Source organism: Salmo salar, chromosome ssa02, assembly GCF_905237065.1.
Source record: "Salmo salar chromosome ssa02, Ssal_v3.1, whole genome shotgun sequence".
In the NCBI taxonomy this organism is placed as follows: domain Eukaryota; kingdom Metazoa; phylum Chordata; class Actinopteri; order Salmoniformes; family Salmonidae; genus Salmo; species Salmo salar.
In genome coordinates this window covers 76,785,647-76,807,310 of record NC_059443.1, presented here as the reverse complement: position 1 = coordinate 76,807,310, position 21,664 = coordinate 76,785,647, and the positions used below count along the sequence as shown (strand labels likewise).

Below are 21,664 nucleotides of genomic sequence, written 5' to 3'. Positions count from 1 at the left end.
TACTAATGTGCTGGGTGGACACAGCACCCCAAACACACAGGGTGTATTCAGGTGGTGAAAATGCAACGTAAATGTAAAGGAATCTGTTACTTTATTGTAACTATTCCCTACTCATTTTATAACAGTTTTACTGAAGTCAGCTCAGCTGCTAAGCGGTTAACTTCAGAGTGTAATAAAAGTTTGAGGCAGCTATATCGCTGTCAGCAATATGAGTGGATAAGATGATTGAAATACTGCTATGATGTTATGTAAGTCATAAGAATCCTACTGGACTGTTTTAGCCAACTGAAATGTGAGACAAATAAAAGCGTCTCGAGAATCTTTTTAATAGATCATACTGTAGATAAATAACACATTAGATTTAACGGTTTTATAAGCTGTTATTGAAAGCCTAAATGTTTCTGTTCTCGATTTTAAATATTAATTTAATATGGTTCCACCAGGGTGATAAATCAAATGAAGGGAAGCACGAGGTAACTGCCAACTCCGTCACAAGCATGAGGTGAGGAGACAGTTCAGATGTATTTACAAGCTAAATAGTATTAATAACAGGTGAACATATATATAAAGTTGTTGATGAGGCTTAATGCCACTAAAATGGAACTAAATAAGGCCAAATTAGGTTTAATGAAAACTATTTTAGTTGTAGTGGGGCAACATGGACTCACTCCATTACAGTATATGAGGTTCAGTAGAAGTAACATTGGGATGAATCAAACTTTTGATATTGTCATAATTAGTAGTAATGACATCTCTCATTTACATAAATTCAGCTAAATTCAATTCAGAGACAAATATGACATTAAAAAATAATGTCATGGGAGTGTGGTGCTCCTGGAAGTGGGAGGTGCTAGTGAGACAGATACACAGAGGTCTCTCATCCAATTCATTTCCTTTCCCAGAGTGGTCCATAATTAACTTTTGCCTGGTTGGCACTTCCAACCAGATATAAGGAGGCTGAGGCCCCAGCATCCATAAGTCAGATACCTTCTTCCTCTGTGGTAAGACCTCTCCACCTCCTTAGATTTGTATATTTGTCTCATCTTTACTCAGCAACTGAGGCAGTAGCTAACTGCACTGTTTAAATTGAGTGCTGCATGTCTCTTGTAAGATTTGACAATATGCAATCAAGTGCCATTGGTTTTCTTTAAACGTGCATTACTTCAAATCTGTAACTTCCTTTTATGGTCTAAAGTGGTGCTCCAGCACCTGTTTGTAAATTAAGGGAGTAGTCTAGAATGCAACTGGGTTTTCAGGGGTATTTATTTCAGTAGAAAAGTGAGATGCTATTAGGAAAATGAAAGTTAGCAGTTGGACCTGTAGTTTAAATTGACATGGCTTTAATTATTTACTTAAATGTTTTTTTTAGACATTCTGGGGTTAAAATGATAAGGCTTTTGACTTTTGCGTTTTCGCAACACTCTCATGTTTCACAGGGTCCTCCAAGAAGTACACATTCATCTGTAGGAGGGGAAAAAGAAGGTGAGACATGGTTTGAGACTTCACATAAAAAGTGAGAATATTCTGAGAGATACCACTCACCTAACTCTGTTGACTGGGGAGGAAGCACCACAGAGTCAATCATGTTTCTTGTTTCATCTCTTTCCTAGTTATCCGTCACCATGAGTACGGACGCTGAGATGCAAATCTACGGCAAGGCTGCCATATACCTCCGTAAGCCTGAGAGGGAAAGGATTGAGGCACAAACCGCACCCTTTGATTCAAAGAACTCCTGCTATGTGACAGACAAGGCAGAGCTGTACCTTAAGGGTCTGGTCACTGCCAGGGCTGACGGGAAGTGTACTGTAACAGTCACGAAACCTGACGGCACTAAGGAGGTAAGCCTGATCTGAAAAGTATTCAAGTTCAAGTTCGTGTAATTACTCTGTTTCATGAAAAATCATCAAAATGATCAAAAACATTTCAATAGACAATATGTAATCAGTAACAACAGATAGATTGAACATGTATTTGTTTTTGTAAGCAGAATATAACATTCAAACACATCATGTTTAAAGCTGCTATTTAAAATTGCCATGGAACTTTTGATATTGACAAGTCAAGAATCACCATGTATGTGTCAGTGGGTGATAACTAAGTAGTTGGATTAAATGTTGGATTGAACTGTAATATTAATGAGCAAAAAGCATTCAGTCATGTCCACTTTGATCAAATCAAATCTAACTTTATTTGTCACATGCGCCGAATACAACAAGTGTTGACCTTAGCGTGAAATGCTTACTTACAAGCCCTTAACCAACAGCGCAGTTCAAGAAGAGATAAGAAAATATTTCCCAACTAAACTAAAGTAAAACAAATAATAAAAAGTAACACAATAAAATAACAATAACAAGGCTATATACAGGGGGTACTGGTAACGAGTCAATGTGTGGGAGTACAGGTTAGTCAAGGTAATTTGTACATGTAGGTAGGGGTGAAGTGACTTTGCATAGATAATAAACAGCGAGTAGCAGCAGTGTACAAAACAAATGGGGAGGGGGGGGGGGGTGCAATTTAAATAGTCCGGTGGCCATTTGATTAATTGTTCAGTAGTCTTATGGCTTGGGGGTAGAAACGGTTAAGGAGCCTTTTGGTCCTTGACTTGGCACTCCGGTACCGCTTGCCGTGCGGTAGTAGAGAAAACAGTCAATGACTTGGGAGATTGGAGTCAATTGTTTGGGCTTTCCTCTGACACCACCTATTATATAGGTCCTGGATGGCAGGAAGCTTGGCCCCAGTGATGTACTGGGCCGTTATCTGTGTGTAATCTATATTCCTGACTATTTCAGGAAGGAAAAGAGTTCAAAGATGCAGACATCTTCGAGATGAACCCCCCTAAGTACGACAAGATTGAGGACATGGCCATGATGACATACCTGAATGAAGCCTCTGTGTTGTATAACCTCAAAGAGCGTTATGCAGCATGGATGATCTATGTAAGAAACCTGCACATACAAACACTCACATACATGAACAAAATAAATACACACATAAATGAATGGTAGAAACCAAAACAAATCAATACAGTCGACCCACATCAGTATACCAAAGTACACCCACATCCTCACATAAATCCAGGTAAAAGAACATCTGACTTTACTAATCCACAAATGTAATTATGCTTTCATCCAGACCTACTCTGGGCTCTTCTGTGCCACGGTGAACCCCTACAAGTGGCTCCCAGTGTACGACGCAGAGGTTGTCAACGCCTACAGAGGGAAGAAGAGGATGGAGGCTCCACCCCATATCTTCTCCGTCTCTGACAACGCCTTTCAGTTCATGATGATTGGTACGAGCTGTCATGGATGGAGGAATGGATGGTTGGATGGAGGAATGGATGGTTGGATGGATGGACGGAGGGATGGATGGTTGGTTGGTTGGATAGATGTCCATTAAGTGCTCATAGATAGATAGATGGATGGATGCATCAATGGAAATTCAATTATGCATCAGAAAGGTATCTCCTGTTTTCTAGTCTAGGTAATAACAGTTTGCTGGGAATATCTGATTTCACTACCCTTGAATGGAAAATGTTCCAAATTCAAATTGATGATGATGCTATGAATTAAATAATGTCCCCATGTGTTTTGAGTATGATAGGCAATGTGTTTTCTGGTTCCAGATAAGGAGAACCAGTCCGTCCTGATTACGTAAGTTGTTTACTAAAATGTCACTTGAGAAAGTGTTTCTATTGTAATAAGTTGGGTCAATTGGTGTGATGATATACATGACAATATGAATGGATTAGAGCATTAGGCTATGTGTAATAACGAGTCGATGAGAAGTAGTATTTGTTAAAGACTTATGTCAGAACACAGGTTAACAGTGTATTTTTCTATGCTATTTCTTAGTGAAAGCCAATTTGACACTCGGACATGTAACTAAAACCCCTCTTTCTCTGTCATATAAACCAGTGGAGAATCCGGTGCAGGAAAGACTGTCAACACCAAGCGTGTCATCCAGTACTTTGCCACCATTGCAGTGTCTGGTGCCAAGAAGGAAGCAGAACCTGGCAAAATGCAGGTAGGTTGTTCTTATGTTTGTCTTTTTAACACATTTCAGTTTGGTTGGCTGTGTAAACTTGTTTTCCAGTGGTGAATCCTCTTTCAAGCAATTGAGAAAAACTAACTTGACAATGTTACCAGTTTTTGAGTAACTTGTGTTTGTCTCAATCAGGGGTCTCTTGAGGATCAGATCATTGCAGCTAACCCTCTGCTGGAGTCTTACGGTAATGCCAAGACAGTGAGGAACGACAACTCGTCTCGCTTTGTAAGTATGAAGGGCATACTGTGGAAATGACCTTATATTGGAAAAATGTTATTCAGTAGTCCCCTTTCGTTATACAGATTTACAATTTTATTTTGATCACTGATTTGTTGCTGAAAATTCGAACTTGTAGTGTATTCGAAGTTCTAAAATTGTAATTTTCATCTTTAAAATTTCATCATAATTCACATTTCCTGTTGCTGCAGGATTATTTTCCTGCTGTAGCAAACTGGATCCTACATCAAGCTCCTATATCTGTATCAATAGATCCAACATCTGTCCAACAAACTGTAACATTTAAAGGGGTCTATCAAAGTAAAATGTTAGATTTGTTGGCCTATTTCTAACCCCCATGCTCTGATATAGGGTAAATTCATCAGGATTCACTTCCAAGGTGGTAAACTGGCTAAAGCTGATATTGAAACCTGTGAGTTAGTTTTGATTGTTTCTCAATGCTTTCCTAAATGCACACAGAATTTTGGGGGGAGATCATTCAATTTAAATGTATCTCATGTTCTCGCTCTTGTTCTCTCGATCTCTCTCCTTTTTCCTCTCTCTCTCTCTTTGTGTCGTTCACGCTCTCTCTCTCTCTCTCTCTCTCTCACTCACCCTCAGACCTGCTGGAGAAGTCCAGAGTGTCCTTCCAACTGCCCGATGAGAGAGGCTACCACATCTTCTTCCAGATGATGACAGGCCACAAACCTGAGCTAGTTGGTACGACAAAGTAGAGGTTCAGAGGAACTCTTTCCCACCCCCATCTGTGAAACTTGTTAAAAATATTCATAGTACACACTAATAATACTATTACAATGATTACATCCAAGGTAACAAGGCATCTAGACATTTGGAAGGTCTCTGGGAAATAGTCCACAAGTCTCAGTCTCCTCTTTTGATGCTATTTCAAATCAAATTTATTTATATAGCCCTTCTTACATCAGCTGATATCACAAAGTGCTGTACAGAAACCCAGCCTAAAACCCCAAACAGCAAGCAATGCAGGTGTAAAAGCACGGTGGCTAGGAAAAACTCCCTAGAAAGGCCAAAACCTAGGAAGAAACCTAGAGAGGAACCAGGCTATGAGGGGTGGCCAGTCCTCTTCTGGCTGTGCCGGGTGGAGATTATAACAGCACATGGGCTAGATGTTCAAATGTTCATAAATGACCAGCATTGTCAAATAATAATAATCATAGTAGTTGTCGAGGGTGCAACAAGTCAGTAACACAAGAGTAAGTGTCAGTTGGCTTTTTCATAGCCGATCTTTGAGAGTATCTCTACCGCTAGTTCTGTCTCTAGAGAGTTGAAAACAGCAGGTCTGGGACAGGTAGCACATCCGGTGAATAGGTCAGGGTTCCAGCAGGTCTGGGACAACAGGTCTGGGACAGGTAGCACGTCCGGTGAACAGGTCAGGGTTCCATAGCTGCAGGCAGAACTGTTGGAACTGGAGCAGCAGCACGGCCAGGTGAACTGGGGACAGCAAGGAGTCATCAAGCCAGGTAGTCCTGAGGCATGGTCCTAGGGCTCAGGTCCTCCGAGAGAGATAAAGCAAGAAAGAAAAAGAGAGAATTAGAGAGAGCATATTTAAATTCACACAGGACACCGGAAAAGACAAGAGAAATACTCCAGATGTGACAGACTGACCCTAGCCCCCCGACACATAAACTACTGCAGCATAAATACTGGGGCTGAGACAGGAGGGGTCAGGAGACACTGTGGCCCCTATTTATTATATACTACATGTATCCTTGAGTCCATCTACTGAGTAAAGGAGGGAGAGATACTGTAAAGGTAGGACAGCAGAATTCTAAGACATTTAACTGACAAGCTGTTCTCTGTTGTCCACAGAAATGGCACTCATCACCACCAACCCCTACGACTTCCCCATGTGCAGCCAGGGTCAGATCACTGTGGCCAGCATCAATGACAATGAAGAGCTGGATGCCACAGATGTGAGTCAAACAAAGGGTTAACCAAACTATAGATATAGAATAGGTAGGACCACCATACACACTGAATGTACTGTGAAATTCCAACTTGGTGGCAGCTGGGAATTTTCATGTATGTTTTTGTTTGATTCTAAATGCCTTGTGTTAGTTAGGCATGTGCCTCAAGGAAATCTCTGTGCCTTCCACAAGAGAGCACCACTAAGTGCCCTGTGGAACTGTGTAAAACTAATTTTGTGCTGCCATCTACTAATGTGTTGCCCAAACGTTATCATGTGGAATAGAGAAGCCAGTCAAATCTATCCATCCCATTTGTTCTGCAGTGAGCAGCAGAGAACTGTAGTGTAACTGACCAAACTACAGTTCAGTTCATCACTGTTGTACTTCCTCTTTAATGCCAGGATGCCATTACAATCCTGGGTTTCTCTAATGATGAGAAGGTTGGCATCTACAAGCTGACAGGAGCTGTACTGCACCATGGAAACTTGAAATTCAAGCAGAAGCAGCGTGAGGAGCAGGCCGAGCCAGACGGCACAGAGGGTGAGTTCCACTCATAGATATATAATATGTAGAACATTAGTCCCATTCCCCAACATAGAAATAGAACACCTAAGACAGACAGTGCCACATGAAAGTCAGGCAGGAGATCATTTTTGGAGAACAAATTCCAACCTCCAAAATGTGGGTGAATCAAAACCTAGCCCACAAAGAAGTTAACCAAACTATTTTGTTAGTGTGAAATCAGAAACAAGTGATCTTGTGTCCCTGAGTCTGTTGTTGTTGGTTCTCTTTCCAGTGGCTGATAAAATCGCCTACCTGCTGGGCCTGAACTCAGCTGAGATGTTGAAGGCTCTGTGCTACCCCAGAGTGAAGGTTGGCAACGAGTATGTGACCAAGGGACAGACTGTGCCTCAGGTAAGGCGGCCAAACACAGAATCTACCATTTCTGAGCACTGGAATTATTGTTGGGGCGAGTGCATTGCTTTTGTTTTTCCCAAGCTTGTATCACCTTATCACTAGACATGGTCAATATCACACATATTAATTTGAGGTATTATCATTGCAGGTTAATAACTCAGTCAGTGCTCTGGCCAAGTCCATCTATGAGAGGATGTTCTTGTGGATGGTCATCCGTATCAATGAGATGTTGGACACCAAGAATCCAAGGCAGTTCTATATCGGTGTGCTTGACATTGCCGGGTTTGAGATCTTTGATGTGAGTATGAGACCAGAACAAGACAATTAGTTGTGACTGAGATGGATTACAGCCTTGTATGATGAAATGATCCCTTTTAAAACTCCATCAACAGTACAACAGCATGGAGCAGCTGTGCATCAACTTCACCAATGAGAAACTGCAACAGTTTTTCAACCACACCATGTTCGTCCTGGAGCAAGAGGAGTACAAGAAGGAGGGAATCGTCTGGGCCTTCATTGACTTCGGCATGGACTTGGCTGCCTGCATTGAGCTTATTGAGAAGGTAAGCTGTCTATGGGGATTATAATGGACCATAACAGCATAGCTCATACGGAGTGCTTTGTGATTATATTATCACAGTGGTACAACATATACAGTATTAAATCCACTGGGGATGCCAATCGAGTAAAAAAAATCCATATTACAACCTGTGTTGTGATAATTACGTTGTTTGCTCTATAACCTGTTAGTTTATGTGCTTTGACAATGAGATATGGGGCGGCAGGTAGCGTAGTGGTTAGAGTGTTGGACTAGTAACCGAAAGGTTGCAAGATCGAATCCCCGAGCTGAAAAGGCAAAAAGCTGCTGTTCTGCCCCTGAACAAGGCAGTTAACCCACTGTTCCTAGGCTGTCATTGAAAAATAAGAATTTTTCTTAACTGACTTGCTTAGTTATATATGGGTAAAATATATACAGGCCTAAGGCCGAGACAGTAAGAAGACACAGTGGTAGAATAAATTCAACAACACCTTTGTTTCATCACAAAACCGGAGAGCAACATCTGTCTCGTGGAGTCCATAATGCATGTAACAAACAGTTACATGACCAATAGCATGGTCAGTCAAGTACATCTTTCTGCCATTTTCGGACCACTAAACATCTATTGATTTAGAAACACAGAGATTTACCGCAAGTCGCATCGAAAACAGTAGCTGCCTCCCTCCAATATTCCAGCACCATTTCAATTTCAACATTATCAAATAACCTATGCTTAGTCTAATACAGTGAAAATGAAAAGATTCCAAAAACGATTTTAGTCCAATCAACCTAAGCTAAATGTGTTTGTCCATGTTACTAATGTTTGTGTGAGTAAGTAGAAAAAACATGTTTACTCACCCTACTTGCAGAGAAACGCCAATGCCACCCTCCTCTCTTTCATGTTGCAGAAACTTAAAAGCTTAAAAAACAATTGTTCTAAGCTACCTGGCTAAAATACTTGCTCGCTATTCTAACTTCCTTTCCTGGGCAACGATTAGGTAGTCAACATTATCCTTCTACATCTAGCTACATATTGAACTTCCTTACTCTCTGGCCAAAGCACAATGTATTAATTTTATAGTTGTATCAGAATTGGTGTTAGAATCATTGGCCAGTACGTAGAATTAAGTAAAACTCCCTATCTCCATCCATGGCTAATTTAGGAAAGGGACAATTTTAGCTAGCTAGCTACCCTCCAGAGGACAACAACACAATGAGATGCAACAATTGAAGTTTTTCTTTCTGTCAATGACGTTTGGCTTGATTTGGTGTGAAGCCAAATCCAAACTGTCTTTCCTTGACAAATTTTTTGGTGCACCAGAACCATTCACAGATTAGCTCACTCAGTTTAGCTCAACTCTGATTTGCTGTTTTTGTATAAAAAATATATATATAAAGGGAGGCCAAATGCTCTCTGGCTTCTTTTGCATTCAATGCTACAATATCATACTCTTTTTGACCAGACAGCATCAGATAGAAGGGCTACACATACAGAGACAGAGGGGTGCAGTTTTGCTTTACCTGGTGAGACACATTCAGCCTCTTGCTAAGTGAGACGAAAGATACATTATATTATGTCCATTTCTTTGGGAAGCCTTGCTTCCCTTGGCACCCATTAATATATGCCACTGACTGTTGAGAACTCAATAGGTTTCCTATTATGTGTCCCTAAATGAATATAATCCTATAATAGCATGTTAACTAAATGAAAATATCACTAATTTGATATACATCTCTTTTCGTAAAGCCATTGGGCATCTTCTCCATCCTTGAAGAGGAGTGCATGTTCCCCAAGTCTTCAGACACTACCTTCAAGGACAAGCTGTACGCCCAGCATCTTGGCAAAACAAATGCGTTTGAGAAGCCCAAGCCTGCCAAAGGCAAGGCAGAGGCCCACTTCTCCCTGGTGCATTACGCCGGTACTGTGGACTACAACATCACTGGGTGGCTGGAGAAGAACAAGGATCCCCTGAACGACTCAGTTTGTCAGCTGTACCAGAAGTCCTCAGTCAAAATCTTGGCTGCCCTGTATCCTCCTCCCCCTCCTGAGGGTAAGACTAGTATCAAGTCACAATATTTAACTAAATAATAGTTACAATTCAGACTCAAATGTTCTTTAATGTATCACAATTTTTCAGGGTTTATCACTGGGTTGATTTACTCATACACTCGGTTAATTTAATAAAACAATAGGTGTTATTTTAAACAATCTCATTGGCAGCATTTGCCTGTAGATAAGTGTGAAGTTAACCAGAGATTCTCTGGTTTATAATTAGTGTGCTTGCTGAAGACAAGTCCACTCTAGATTTCTTACATACTCTTATTATTATTATTCTATTTATTCCACCCACTCTAGGAAATGTACTTTTCTAGTTATCTTTTACTTTTCCCCATTTTAACAGATAAAGCAAAGAAAGGAGGCAAGAAGAAGGGTGGTTCCATGCAGACTGTGTCCTCCCAGTTCAGGGTGAGCTTTTGAAATGTGTATATTCAGTCCTTCAAAAGGTGCAATTATCATAAACTACAGTATGTCTGAGAAAATGGTTTGTAACCCTCTTACAGGAGAACTTACATAAGCTGATGACCAACTTGAGGAGCACTCATCCTCACTTTGTGCGCTGCCTGATCCCCAACGAGTCAAAGACTCCAGGTACAAGAAATATTGAGTTAAATATGTAATCTTATCAGTACAGTATCAGTAACCTTAACAATCCCAATCTTTAACCTGTTTATGAGTATTAAAAGAGACTTGTTTTGTTTTACAAGGTCTGATGGAGAACTTCCTGGTTATCCACCAGCTCAGGTGTAATGGTGTACTGGAGGGTATCAGGATCTGCAGAAAGGGCTTCCCCAGCAGAATCATCTATGCTGACTTCAAACAGAGGTACACACGCGCAAGCACGCACACGCACACACACATGCACACACCACAGAAAATATCTGCTCCAAGGGTTTTCCCAGCACCTGAATTGGCTGACCTTTAATGAAATATAACCAACATATTACAACTTGACATGTTAAAAATGTCTCCTCATTCAGGTACAAAGTACTGAACGCCAGTGTCATCCCTGAGGGCCAGTTCATGGACAACAAGAAGGCTTCTGAGAAGCTGCTTGGGTCCATTGATGTGAATCACGAGGATTACAAGTTTGGACACACCAAGGTCAGTCAAATACACCCAGCAAAGCTGACAACAAAACACAACTTGAATGATAATTTAAACCAGTACCATATAAAATCTCTCCAGGTGATCTATCCATCCTTTTGTTCTTTCTTCTTCGTTTAACTCATGGAAAAGATGGAAAAACATGGTGGTGTTTCTTTCTCCAAAGTCATACATCACAAGTATAGAAGAGAAACTAAACTCATTATCATGTACATTGTGTTAGAGTGGTATGGCTTCAGTTATCTGTATCTGTGTAGATTATTAATCTACTGTAGAATAACAAAAAATTTAGAAACAACCTATCCCATGGTTTGTTTGTAACCATATCAAAGTTAATGTTGTTTAAATCAATCTAGTGGTGTTGTTCCCCTCTTTTGATTCCAACATTTCTATCTGTCACCATCTGTGGTTCCATTTACCATGTTAACCTGTGTCTCAGGTGTTCTTCAAAGCCGGTCTGCTGGGTGTCCTGGAGGAGATGAGAGATGAGAAGCTGGCCACTCTGGTCGGCATGGTCCAGGCTCTCAGCCGTGGATTCCTCATGAGGAGAGAGTTTAGCAAGATGATGGAGAGGAGGTGAGGAATAGTAGACATCTTGGCAAAGCTTTCTGTCAACCAGCTGTATCTAATGCATTAAGATTAAATACTGTATATGCTGTGAGCTGTTCAGAATGAGAAAGTACGTCTTATAATGGTCAACTAAAGCTTTTGGGTTAATTCATATAGTCCAGAAATGGATGTAGCAACTAAGGATTCTAGCATTATAGTTGCAGTTTGGGATTTGGCTGTTCAATTGTCATTTAAATGTGTGGTATTTACCCATTTATTCTTGAAGAATATAAAATGCCTCATGATCTTAGCACGCACGACCTGTCAGTCCTTGCATCTAGAGAGCTGTCTATGAATTTAAGGGGGGTTACATTTCCCTAGCCCCATTCCTCAGCTGTAAACAAACAGTGGCAGGTGGTTCTGTTTTGTTGTTCATCTAATCACAGAATGTAGCTTCAAGCATGTCACTCACCATGCCACTCTATCCTTTCTGTCAACCAGAGAATCAATTTACTCCATCCAGTACAACATCCGCTCATTCATGAATGTGAAAACCTGGCCATGGATGAAGTTGTACTTCAAGATCAAGCCCCTGCTGCAGAGCGCTGAGACTGAGAAGGAGCTGGCCAACATGAAGGAGAACTATGATAAGATGACAGCAGACCTGGCCAAGGCTCTGTCCACAAAGAAGCAAATGGAGGAGAAGTTGGTGGCCCTGACGCAGGAGAAGAACGACCTGGCGCTCCAAGTCGCGTCTGTGAGTGAAAAAACAACAATGATTACGGGCAAATGTACATACACGTTAAAACAAATACATATGAACACACATTTTTATTGCCCATGTTATATATCTCATGAATTTCTATTGATTTGCTCTGACCTCTTTGAGTAAAATGTATATTTTGATACACAAAGTGAGGCCTCTGATTTGTTTACTCCTTTTGTGAAACCAGGAAGGAGAGAGTCTGAACGATGCTGAGGAAAGGTGTGAGGGGCTCATCAAGAGCAAGATCCAGCTGGAGGCCAAACTCAAAGAGACGACCGAGAGGCTGGAGGATGAGGAGGAGATCAATGCTGAGTTGACTGCCAAGAAGAGGAAGCTGGAGGATGAGTGCTCTGAGCTGAAGAAGGACATTGATGACCTGGAGCTCACCCTGGCCAAAGTGGAGAAGGAGAAGCACGCCACTGAAAACAAGGTCTTGTGTCTTACCATAGACAGTCTAACCAAACAATAATCCAAACACTAATCAACTCAAAACATACCTTAACAGATATGGAATTCACGTTGTACAATAGTAGAATTTCAGTTGTGGGGTACTCCCAACATTCATTGCATGTTCTGCTCCCCCTCATTTATGACTTCCATTCAGTACACTGGCATGGTGAACACTGACATCTAGTGTTGAATATATAGTACAGTAATTGTTGAGGCATTTCTAATCTAAATTAATTGAATGTAATATATAACAAACTAAATAGCCCCTTTATGGTGAAGTATAATTATGTTGTGACCATTTACAGGTTAAAAACCTGACAGAGGAGATGGCGTCTATGGATGAGAGTGTTGCCAAGCTGACCAAGGAGAAGAAAGCCCTCCAAGAGGCCCACCAGCAGACACTGGATGACCTGCAGGCAGAGGAGGACAAAGTCAACACTCTGACCAAGGCCAAGACCAAGCTGGAACAGCAAGTGGACGACGTGAGTGGAGTTGGACATTTTGGCCATGATAGCATGTAAGATGATATTATCTTCAGTTGTTTAGATTTTAACAATATATGTGTTTTTATCATCTAGCTTGAGGGTTCCCTGGAGCAAGAGAAGAAGCTCCGTATGGACCTTGAGAGAGCCAAGAGAAAGCTGGAGGGAGATCTGAAACTGGCCCAGGAGTCCATAATGGACCTGGAGAATGACAAGCAGCAAGCTGATGAGAAAATCAAGAAGTAAACACAAACAAATGACCACAGTATTACCTGCTATAATGGTTGTTCTTGACTAATTATTGTAATTATGAATTAGCATGTGCATGTGATTCTTAAAAGCAAAGTGAATGGTATGATCCTCTGCCATTTCACTATCAAAGCAAAACCAACTCTGCAATCAACGTGTTTGTGTTTCTTAGGAAGGAGTTTGAGACCACTCAGCTCCTCAGCAAGATTGAGGATGAACAGTCTCTGGGAGCTCAGCTGCAGAAGAAGATCAAGGAACTCCAGGTATAGTACAGGATATAAGCTCCAGTACAGAAAAGCAGACTTTAATAATTTCCTTTTAAACAAATGCACACTTTTTCTGGCAGCAGACAGTTTTCCAGGTTGCTTCTGATGACTTAGTAGGTTGGAAGATGGTGTTTCTTGTTGGTGCATCTTACTATCCCCACTCAGCCCTCAATGACAATATCCATGTTAAAATGGCTTATATCCATCTAGAGTTCTCTGTCTAACTTCTTACCTTTGAGGGTTTGGCTCCTGCATGGGACACTGTCTACTGAATATATTAGTGTAACTGGCTTTGTATTAAACACATTTATGAAAAATATACATACTATACTTATTTTGTGAGGTTCAATTGTTTCAACTGTATTGTAGTGTTCATCCCCCCTGCTCCTACCCCTGTTCTAGGCCCGTATTGAGGAGCTGGAGGAGGAAATTGAGGCTGAGCGTGCTGCCAGGGCTAAGGTTGAGAAGCAGAGGGCCGATCTCTCAAGGGAACTTGAGGAGATCAGCGAGAGGCTGGAGGAGGCCGGAGGCGCCACTGCTGCTCAGATTGAGATGAACAAGAAGCGTGAGGCTGAGTTCCAGAAGCTGCGTCGTGATCTTGAAGAGTCCACCCTGCAGCATGAGGCCACAGCTGCCGCTCTGCGCAAGAAGCAGGCCGACAGTGTGGCTGAGCTCGGGGAGCAGATCGACAACCTGCAGCGCGTCAAGCAGAAGCTGGAGAAGGAGAAGAGCGAATACAAGATGGAGATTGATGACCTCTCCAGCAACATGGAGGCTGTCGCTAAGGCTAAGGTGAGTAGTAATGTTTTGGTAAAGCAGTGTTGAGGAGGGTCAACTACATTACCATTCAAGTGAACTGAAGTTGACAGGAGTCACATATATAAAGTAATGATGGAACATGTTTCACTAACAGGGCAATCTGGAGAAGATGTGCCGTACTCTTGAGGACCAGCTGAGTGAGCTCAAGACTAAGAATGATGAGAATGTTCGCCAGGTCAACGACATCAGCGGACAGAGGGCCAGACTCCTGACAGAAAATGGTACCATCAACAATGAACAACAAGCCAATGCTTTCATTTAGTAGAAAACAATACATGTTGTGGGCTGTATCCACATAGGTGATGAATAGTACAGTAGAAACTAACAATGCCCTACGATACCTCAAAATACATTTTCAATCTTAGAAAACAGTGACCCTATTAACAAGATGTTCCTCTGTCCCTGCAGGTGAGTTTGGTCGCCAGCTGGAGGAGAAGGAAGCTCTCGTGTCTCAACTGACCAGAGGAAAACAGGCCTTCACCCAGCAGGTGGAGGAGCTGAAGAGGGCGATTGAGGAGGAGGTCAAGGTAAGGGACCCAAAATGGAGTTTAGAGCCATATCTTTACATAGACGGTGACTACACCACCCTCAACCTAGATCGAGGCACAGACACGGTCTCAATGGGGATAGCTGAGCTGACTACAGTGACTGTGCTAGAGGCAGACTCTACTAAGCTGACAGGCTGACTAACAGCCTACTGCCTGGCCTGCACCCTATCTCATTGTGGAGCTATGTTCATAGATAAGATGAGAGCACCCCTCCAGCTTGGATGGAATCCGTCACTCCTCAGCAGCCCAGGCTTGGTCCTGTTTGTGGTTGAGTCCCAGAAAGAGGGCCAATTATCTACAAATTCTATCTTTTGGGAGGGGCAGAAAAAAAGTTTTCAACCAGCGATTGAGTTGTGAGATTCATCACTCCTCCTAACTGGGAGGGGGCCAGAGACAATTACTCGATGCCGACACATCTTTCTAGCTAATTTACACCCTGAAGCTATGTTGCGCTTCGTGACCTCTGACTGTTTCATCCTAACATCGTTGGTGCCGACGTGGATAACAATATCCCTATACTCTCTACACTCGCCAGTTTTAGCCTTAGCCAGCACCATCTTCAGATTAGCTTTTACGTCGGTAGCCCTGCCCCCTGGTAAACAGTGTATGATCGCTGGATGATTCTTTATAAGTCTAATACTGCGGGTAATGGAGTCGCCAATGACTAGGGTTTTCAATTTGTCAGAGCTAATGGTGGGAGGCTTCGGCGGCTCAGACCCCGTAACGGGTGGAGGAGAGACCAGAGAAGGCTCGGCCTCCGACTCCGACTCGTTGCTTATTTTAATGGGGAAAACCGGTTTAAAGTTTCTGTCGGCTGAATGAGCGACACCGGTTGAGCATTCCTACAGCATTTCCTTCCAGAAGCCATGAGAAAGTTGTCCGGCTGCGGGGACTGTGCGAGGGGATTTATATTACTATCTGTACTTATTGGTGGCACAGACGCTGTTTCATCCTTTCCTACACTTAAATTACCCTTGCCTAACGATTGCGTCTGAAGCTGGGCTTGCAGCACGGCTATCCTCACCATAAGGCGATCGTTCTCCTGTATATTATGAGTACAGCGACTGCAATTAGAAGGCATAATGTTAATGTTACTACTTAGCTTCGGCTGGTGGAGGTAGTGTAGAACCATGTACAGATAAAGCGTCAGGGATGAAAAAGTTGAATGTAAAAAATCGAGCGAGGGAAAAAATGTAACTACAAAATGGTAATTAAAAAGTAAAACCGTAATTTTGGCAGGTAGCAAAGTAACGTTAGCAACAAACCGCACAGCTTCACGTAAACAAGTCCACATCATTTGTTTGACTATCTCACTCATCTCTCCTTGTCTTTCTTTCTCACAGGCTAAAAACGCACTGGCCCACGGTGTCCAGTCTGCCCGCCATGACTGTGACCTCCTGAGGGAGCAGTTTGAGGAGGAGCAGGAGGCAAAGGCAGAGCTGCAACGCGGCATGTCCAAGGCCAACAGTGAGGTGGCTCAGTGGAGGACTAAGTATGAAACTGATGCTATCCAGCGCACAGAGGAGCTGGAGGAGGCCAAGTGAGTCGCACGCAACAGAAAAAACTCAGATATTGTGTGGATGGTGAGAGTGATAGGGGGCTCTGAGAAAATGTTACATCAATATGTATTGTAACATATCTCTCACTTCACAAAACCACCCTCTGTTGTGCAACAGGAAGAAGCTGGCCCAGCGTCTGCAGGATGCCGAGGAGACCATTGAGGCGACCAACTCCAAGTGCGCCTCCCTGGAGAAGACCAAGCAGAGGCTGCAGGGAGAGGTGGAGGACCTCATGATTGACGTTGAGAGAGCCAACGCATTGGCCGCCAACCTCGACAAGAAGCAGAGAAACTTTGACAAGGTGAAAATGAATAAACCTCACCATAGGCTGATATTTACTGTAGTATAATTGTAGTATATTTATAATTTAAAACTCTTCATCAATGACTTCTGATGAAAATCCCATGGATTCCCCTAGGTTCTGGCAGAGTGGAAGCAGAAGTATGAGGAGGGCCAGGCTGAGCTGGAAGGAGCTCAGAAGGAGGCTCGCTCTATGAGCACTGAACTCTTCAAGATGAAGAACTCCTACGAGGAGGCTCTGGATCATCTGGAGACTCTGAAGAGAGAGAACAAGAACCTGCAACGTGAGCATTTGACAGCAATTCTATTTGGCTCATGTTTCATTAGCAATATTAATTGCTGTTAATAAATTCACTGATATTATGATTCAATGTCAACTTCAGTGCTTTGGTGATATCCACTGAAAATCTCCCAAGTGTAAACTGCTCCTGTGTGTGTGTGTGCAGAGGAGATCTCTGACCTGACTGAGCAGATCGGAGAGACTGGCAAGAGCATCCATGAGCTGGAGAAGGCCAAGAAGACCGTGGAGACAGAGAAGTCTGAGATCCAGACCGCTCTGGAGGAGGCTGAGGTACAAACTACAGCTGTTTGATGGGAAAAGCAGTGGTACACTAGCAAATGCCAGTTACAGTGAAATGTTGTCTGTATTTGAGTTTATTGTAGTCATATATATTTAATTCCTAAATGTATTGAACACAATTGACCTGACTGCTTCTGTTTGTCCAGGGAACACTGGAGCACGAGGAATCCAAGATTCTGCGTGTGCAGCTGGAGCTGAACCAGATCAAGGGTGAGGTGGACAGGAAGATCGCTGAGAAGGACGAGGAGATGGAGCAGATCAAGAGGAACAGCCAGAGGGTGGTTGACTCCATGCAGAGCACCCTGGACTCTGAGGTCAGGAGCAGGAATGATGCCCTGAGGGTGAAGAAGAAGATGGAGGGAGACCTGAACGAGATGGAGATCCAGCTGAGCCACTCCAACAGGCAGGCCGCTGAGGCCCAGAAACAGCTGAGGAACGTCCAGGGACAGCTCAAGGTAAAGGGACTGGGACATCAGGCTCAAAAACCTGAACATGGAGAGGAATTTGTTTGTAAAACTATAGAAAATAATACAACAGAGGTTTTTAATAGAGTAGTTTATGTACTAAAGGTAGCGATACTGGGGAAATTCTTACCAATTAACATTTCTATCACATCACCCCTACTTCCACAAGTCCTAATGAACGGATGTCATTGTGAACCACAGGATGCCCAATTGCACCTTGATGACGCCGTCCGTGTCGCAGAAGACATGAAGGAGCAGGCAGCCATGGTGGAGCGCAGAAACGGTCTGATGGTGGCTGAAATCGAGGAGCTGAGAGTTGCTCTAGAGCAGACAGAGAGAGGCCGCAAAGTGGCTGAGACTGAGCTGGTAGACGCCAGCGAGCGTGTTGGACTGCTGCACTCCCAAGTATGGGTCAAAAGCCATTTCAAATGAAACTCAACCAAGCATACATTTTAAACACACCTGGAATTTCACAGTGCCTTAGATTTTCATAATTTCAGTCTTGTGACTTACAAGTTCTCTTCAGAGTCCAACAAATCATCTTCCTCCTTCAGAACACCAGCCTTCTGAACACCAAGAAGAAGCTGGAGACTGACCTGGTGCAGGTGCAGGGAGAGGTGGACGACATCGTCCAGGAGGCCAGGAATGCAGAGGAGAAGGCCAAGAAGGCAATCACTGACGTGAGTCCTTGAATTACATCCACTTGATTTGTCCCCAAGTGCCAATGGTAGCTGGGCTGGTTATGAACAACAAAGATCTGAGAGGGACGTTATGATTGGTGCATAAATTAAACAAACTATTATTCCAGGCGGCCATGATGGCTGAGGAGCTGAAGAAGGAGCAGGACACCAGCTCTCACCTGGAGAGGATGAAGAAGAACCTGGAGGTCACAGTCAAGGACCTGCAGCACCGCCTGGATGAGGCTGAGAATCTGGCCATGAAGGGAGGCAAGAAGCAGCTCCAGAAACTGGAGTCCAGGGTGAGTTACCAGCAGGGTGGATTAGGATGGATTAAAAGACTGATTGCTGGAAATGTATTTGATCATATAAAAATACACAGGAGCATTGTTTAGTGACTTGTTCTCGCAATAACCCACCTAAATCAGGGGTTCCCAAACTTCTTTGCATCGGGGACCACCCTTTTGTGATAGCGAATTCATCAGGGACCCCCTCATAATATCAGAACACAACTCCTACTTTAAAGTGCGATAAAAAATAGCATCCACGCAGATTTCCTATGACTTCTGCAGTGCATGACTGGACTAATCAAGTCTCGGGGCCCAGGGAAATAACATTTTTAAGTCCCCCCTCTTTGCATCAGAGAGAAAATGTTGCAGTTTTAAAGGTCATATCATGTCATTCTACACATTTTGCCTTGGGGCAAAAAGAAAATGTTGCAGTTTTAAAGCTTAAATTAAAGTGAATTTATGATCATAACAAAACAAATTATAATACTTTTACACTTATTTAGTGGAGTTGATCCAAGACCTTTAAATAAATTTAAATGCATTCATCTAGTTGCTTCATTGTCTCAGCAGACTTCTTCTAATCTGTCATTTCATTCATAATAATAATAATAATAATTCACAATAAATATCAACACAAAATATAATATACATTCATCGAATTAATCTTATAGTAATAATTTCGCTCTCTATAGTTATGTCTCATTTACCGGCCGTTGCTAGGGAAGCTAGCGTTGCTATGCGGGGCTACCAGCTAGCGGGCTAATGGCTGAATTAGCTTGTAGGCTAGCGGTCGTTAATAAGTTCATAAATTCCTAAAAACACAACATAACATCTCAACAAACATATGTACATACTCCAGAAACATTACCGTCTTGAATATAGTGATGTTACACTCGCTTACCTTCAAAATAAAGATATAAAAATGTATTTATGTCGGTACTTCTGACTTTCTGTTAGCTCAATTGGCGAACTTCTCTCAACTGCCATTGCGCGAGCTCCATAATGGAAGCAATGTCACAACATTAAAACATGCGAGTGGCGGCCTCTAGTCGCCTTACTGGTACTGCACCATACACCACTAAACGCATGACAACATCGACAGTCATATTACTAATACAAGAATAATTGAGTTGTGAGCCTCCCAGACCCGTTGTTTATCTAAGAGTTAATAACATAAATTGTGGATTAATAATATTACATTGTAATGTATTGCACCCTCTAAACGTTTTCCAAAGATCCCTGGCTGTTTAATCTGTTCTTGCTAGAAATATACATAAACAAATTGAAAGGTAAATTCCACTTTGAGAACCACTGACCTAGATAATGAAAAGTTGTTATTATTACAGACCCCTTCAATAAATGTTTTAAACGAGTACATAGGAACAGATAACAATTGTGCCTCCTTGACTGGGTAGAAGACTATACCTCTGTTTTACAAAGATTTGTTACGTCTGATTTCATGACCTCCAACAAACGCCTACGTTTATTTCTTCCACAAAGGTGCGTGAGCTCGAGACTGAGGTCGAGGCAGAGCAGAGAAGAGGTGTAGACGCGGTAAAGGGAGTCCGCAAGTATGAGCGCAGAGTCAAGGAGCTCACTTACCAGGTAAGAGAAAGTGCCTTCTTCACACACTTGACACTAACACAGACAGGTTTGTGTATAAAACTATTGTGACATTGATTTTTTGCTCTTCTCCCACAGACTGAGGAGGATAAGAAGAACGTTAGCAGGCTTCAGGACCTGGTCGATAAGCTGCAGATGAAAGTGAAGGCCTACAAGAGGCATTCTGAGGAAGCGGTGAGTCAGACTCTGAAAGCATACATTCGAAAATGGCGTTTTTCTCTACAAAACGTAATGTCCATATGATTTAGTTGAAGTGTTGCCAGAGCACGCCAGTCAACAATGACAATTGATAGTGCAAGTAAATGCTGAAGAAATTATACACATTTCTGAGTGTCCCCTATGCCTATGTGTTACCAACTTAAAGGAGAGGGGGTTGAATATGAATTTGCTGGTCTAGTGGTTGTGCTGGAGGCAGCGGTTTGATCCCATTCTGCCACTCACTTTCTCTGCTGTATCATCTATCTCCCTGTATACATTGCTATCCTAAATCTGCCAATATGTGTTTTGTTGAAAATAATGTTTTAATTTGCTACCTGAAGCTTCAAACTATAAATGCTGATGTTCTGCTCTCCCTCTCTTTTCCTCACCCAGGAGGAAGCAGCAAACCAGCACATGTCTAAGTTCAGGAAGGTTCAGCATGAGCTGGAGGAGGCTGAGGAGCGTGCTGACATCGCTGAGACTCAGGTCAACAAGCTCAGAGCCAAGACCCGTGACTCTGGAAAGGTACAGAACTGCTGCTAAACCTATACCTGACTCATGTTCAGATATGACCACATCAACACCACCTATGATTCAGTCTTCTCAGAGGTCAATACTGACCTTTTACACTCAACTGTATTTAAGATCTCTAAGAAGAACATTTCAAAATATTATTTCAAGTTGGTACTTCAAAATTGAACATTTCAAGCTGAGCACTGAGCATTAAATGTATGATCCATATATTCATCATGTTCATTATTATTACTGATCCATTATTTTCTATCCAAGTCTATCCGTATATTTATCATGTTCATTATTATTACTGATCCATTATATTCTGTCTTTCTTCTTACAGGGAAAAGAAGTTGCTGAATAAACAAGACCAAAGTCTTATCATTTTCCTGTGTTCCATAAAATATGATTTTCATGGTGAAATGTTGAGCATTGATTAAAAACAAGTAGGCCTACATACACTTCCTTTGTGACTGTGGACTTATTACTCAGCAAATAGATTT

General features: G+C 42.3%; 1 protein-coding gene across 1 annotated transcript; it reads left to right on the top strand.

Moving 5' to 3' along the window:
- Positions 1–1,465: 1,465 nt before the first annotated feature.
- LOC106593387 (myosin heavy chain, fast skeletal muscle) lies at positions 1,466–21,622 on the top strand. Its single transcript, XM_045710212.1, has 40 exons — positions 1,466–1,482; positions 1,611–1,838; positions 2,790–2,936; positions 3,133–3,289; positions 3,623–3,650; positions 3,915–4,023; positions 4,177–4,269; positions 4,633–4,693; positions 4,882–4,980; positions 6,109–6,212; positions 6,608–6,746; positions 7,003–7,121; positions 7,273–7,422; positions 7,517–7,687; positions 9,410–9,713; positions 10,065–10,129; positions 10,225–10,312; positions 10,429–10,546; positions 10,702–10,825; positions 11,268–11,404; positions 11,879–12,134; positions 12,331–12,573; positions 12,899–13,075; positions 13,172–13,317; positions 13,497–13,587; positions 13,993–14,382; positions 14,504–14,630; positions 14,818–14,936; positions 16,301–16,497; positions 16,634–16,817; positions 16,935–17,100; positions 17,263–17,387; positions 17,543–17,851; positions 18,062–18,265; positions 18,415–18,540; positions 18,669–18,839; positions 20,328–20,432; positions 20,529–20,624; positions 21,042–21,173; positions 21,505–21,622. Exons 2-40 carry the CDS (start codon positions 1,623–1,625, stop codon positions 21,523–21,525), a joined length of 5,814 nt encoding a protein of 1,937 aa, XP_045566168.1. The 5' UTR covers positions 1,466–1,482; positions 1,611–1,622; the 3' UTR covers positions 21,526–21,622.
- The last annotated feature ends 42 nt before the right edge of the window (positions 21,623–21,664 follow it).

Bases quoted from the DNA above. Each gene is read 5' to 3' on its own strand.
- LOC106593387 (XM_045710212.1), top strand. From the start codon at position 1,623: ATGAGTACGGACGCTGAGATGCAAATCTACGGCAAGGCTGCCATATAC. The intron at 4,981-6,108 runs GTACGACAAAGT...TGTTGTCCACAG, and splicing joins CCACAAACCTGAGCTAGTTG to AAATGGCACTCATCACCACC. The intron at 10,547-10,701 runs GTACACACGCGC...CTCCTCATTCAG, and splicing joins TATGCTGACTTCAAACAGAG to GTACAAAGTACTGAACGCCA.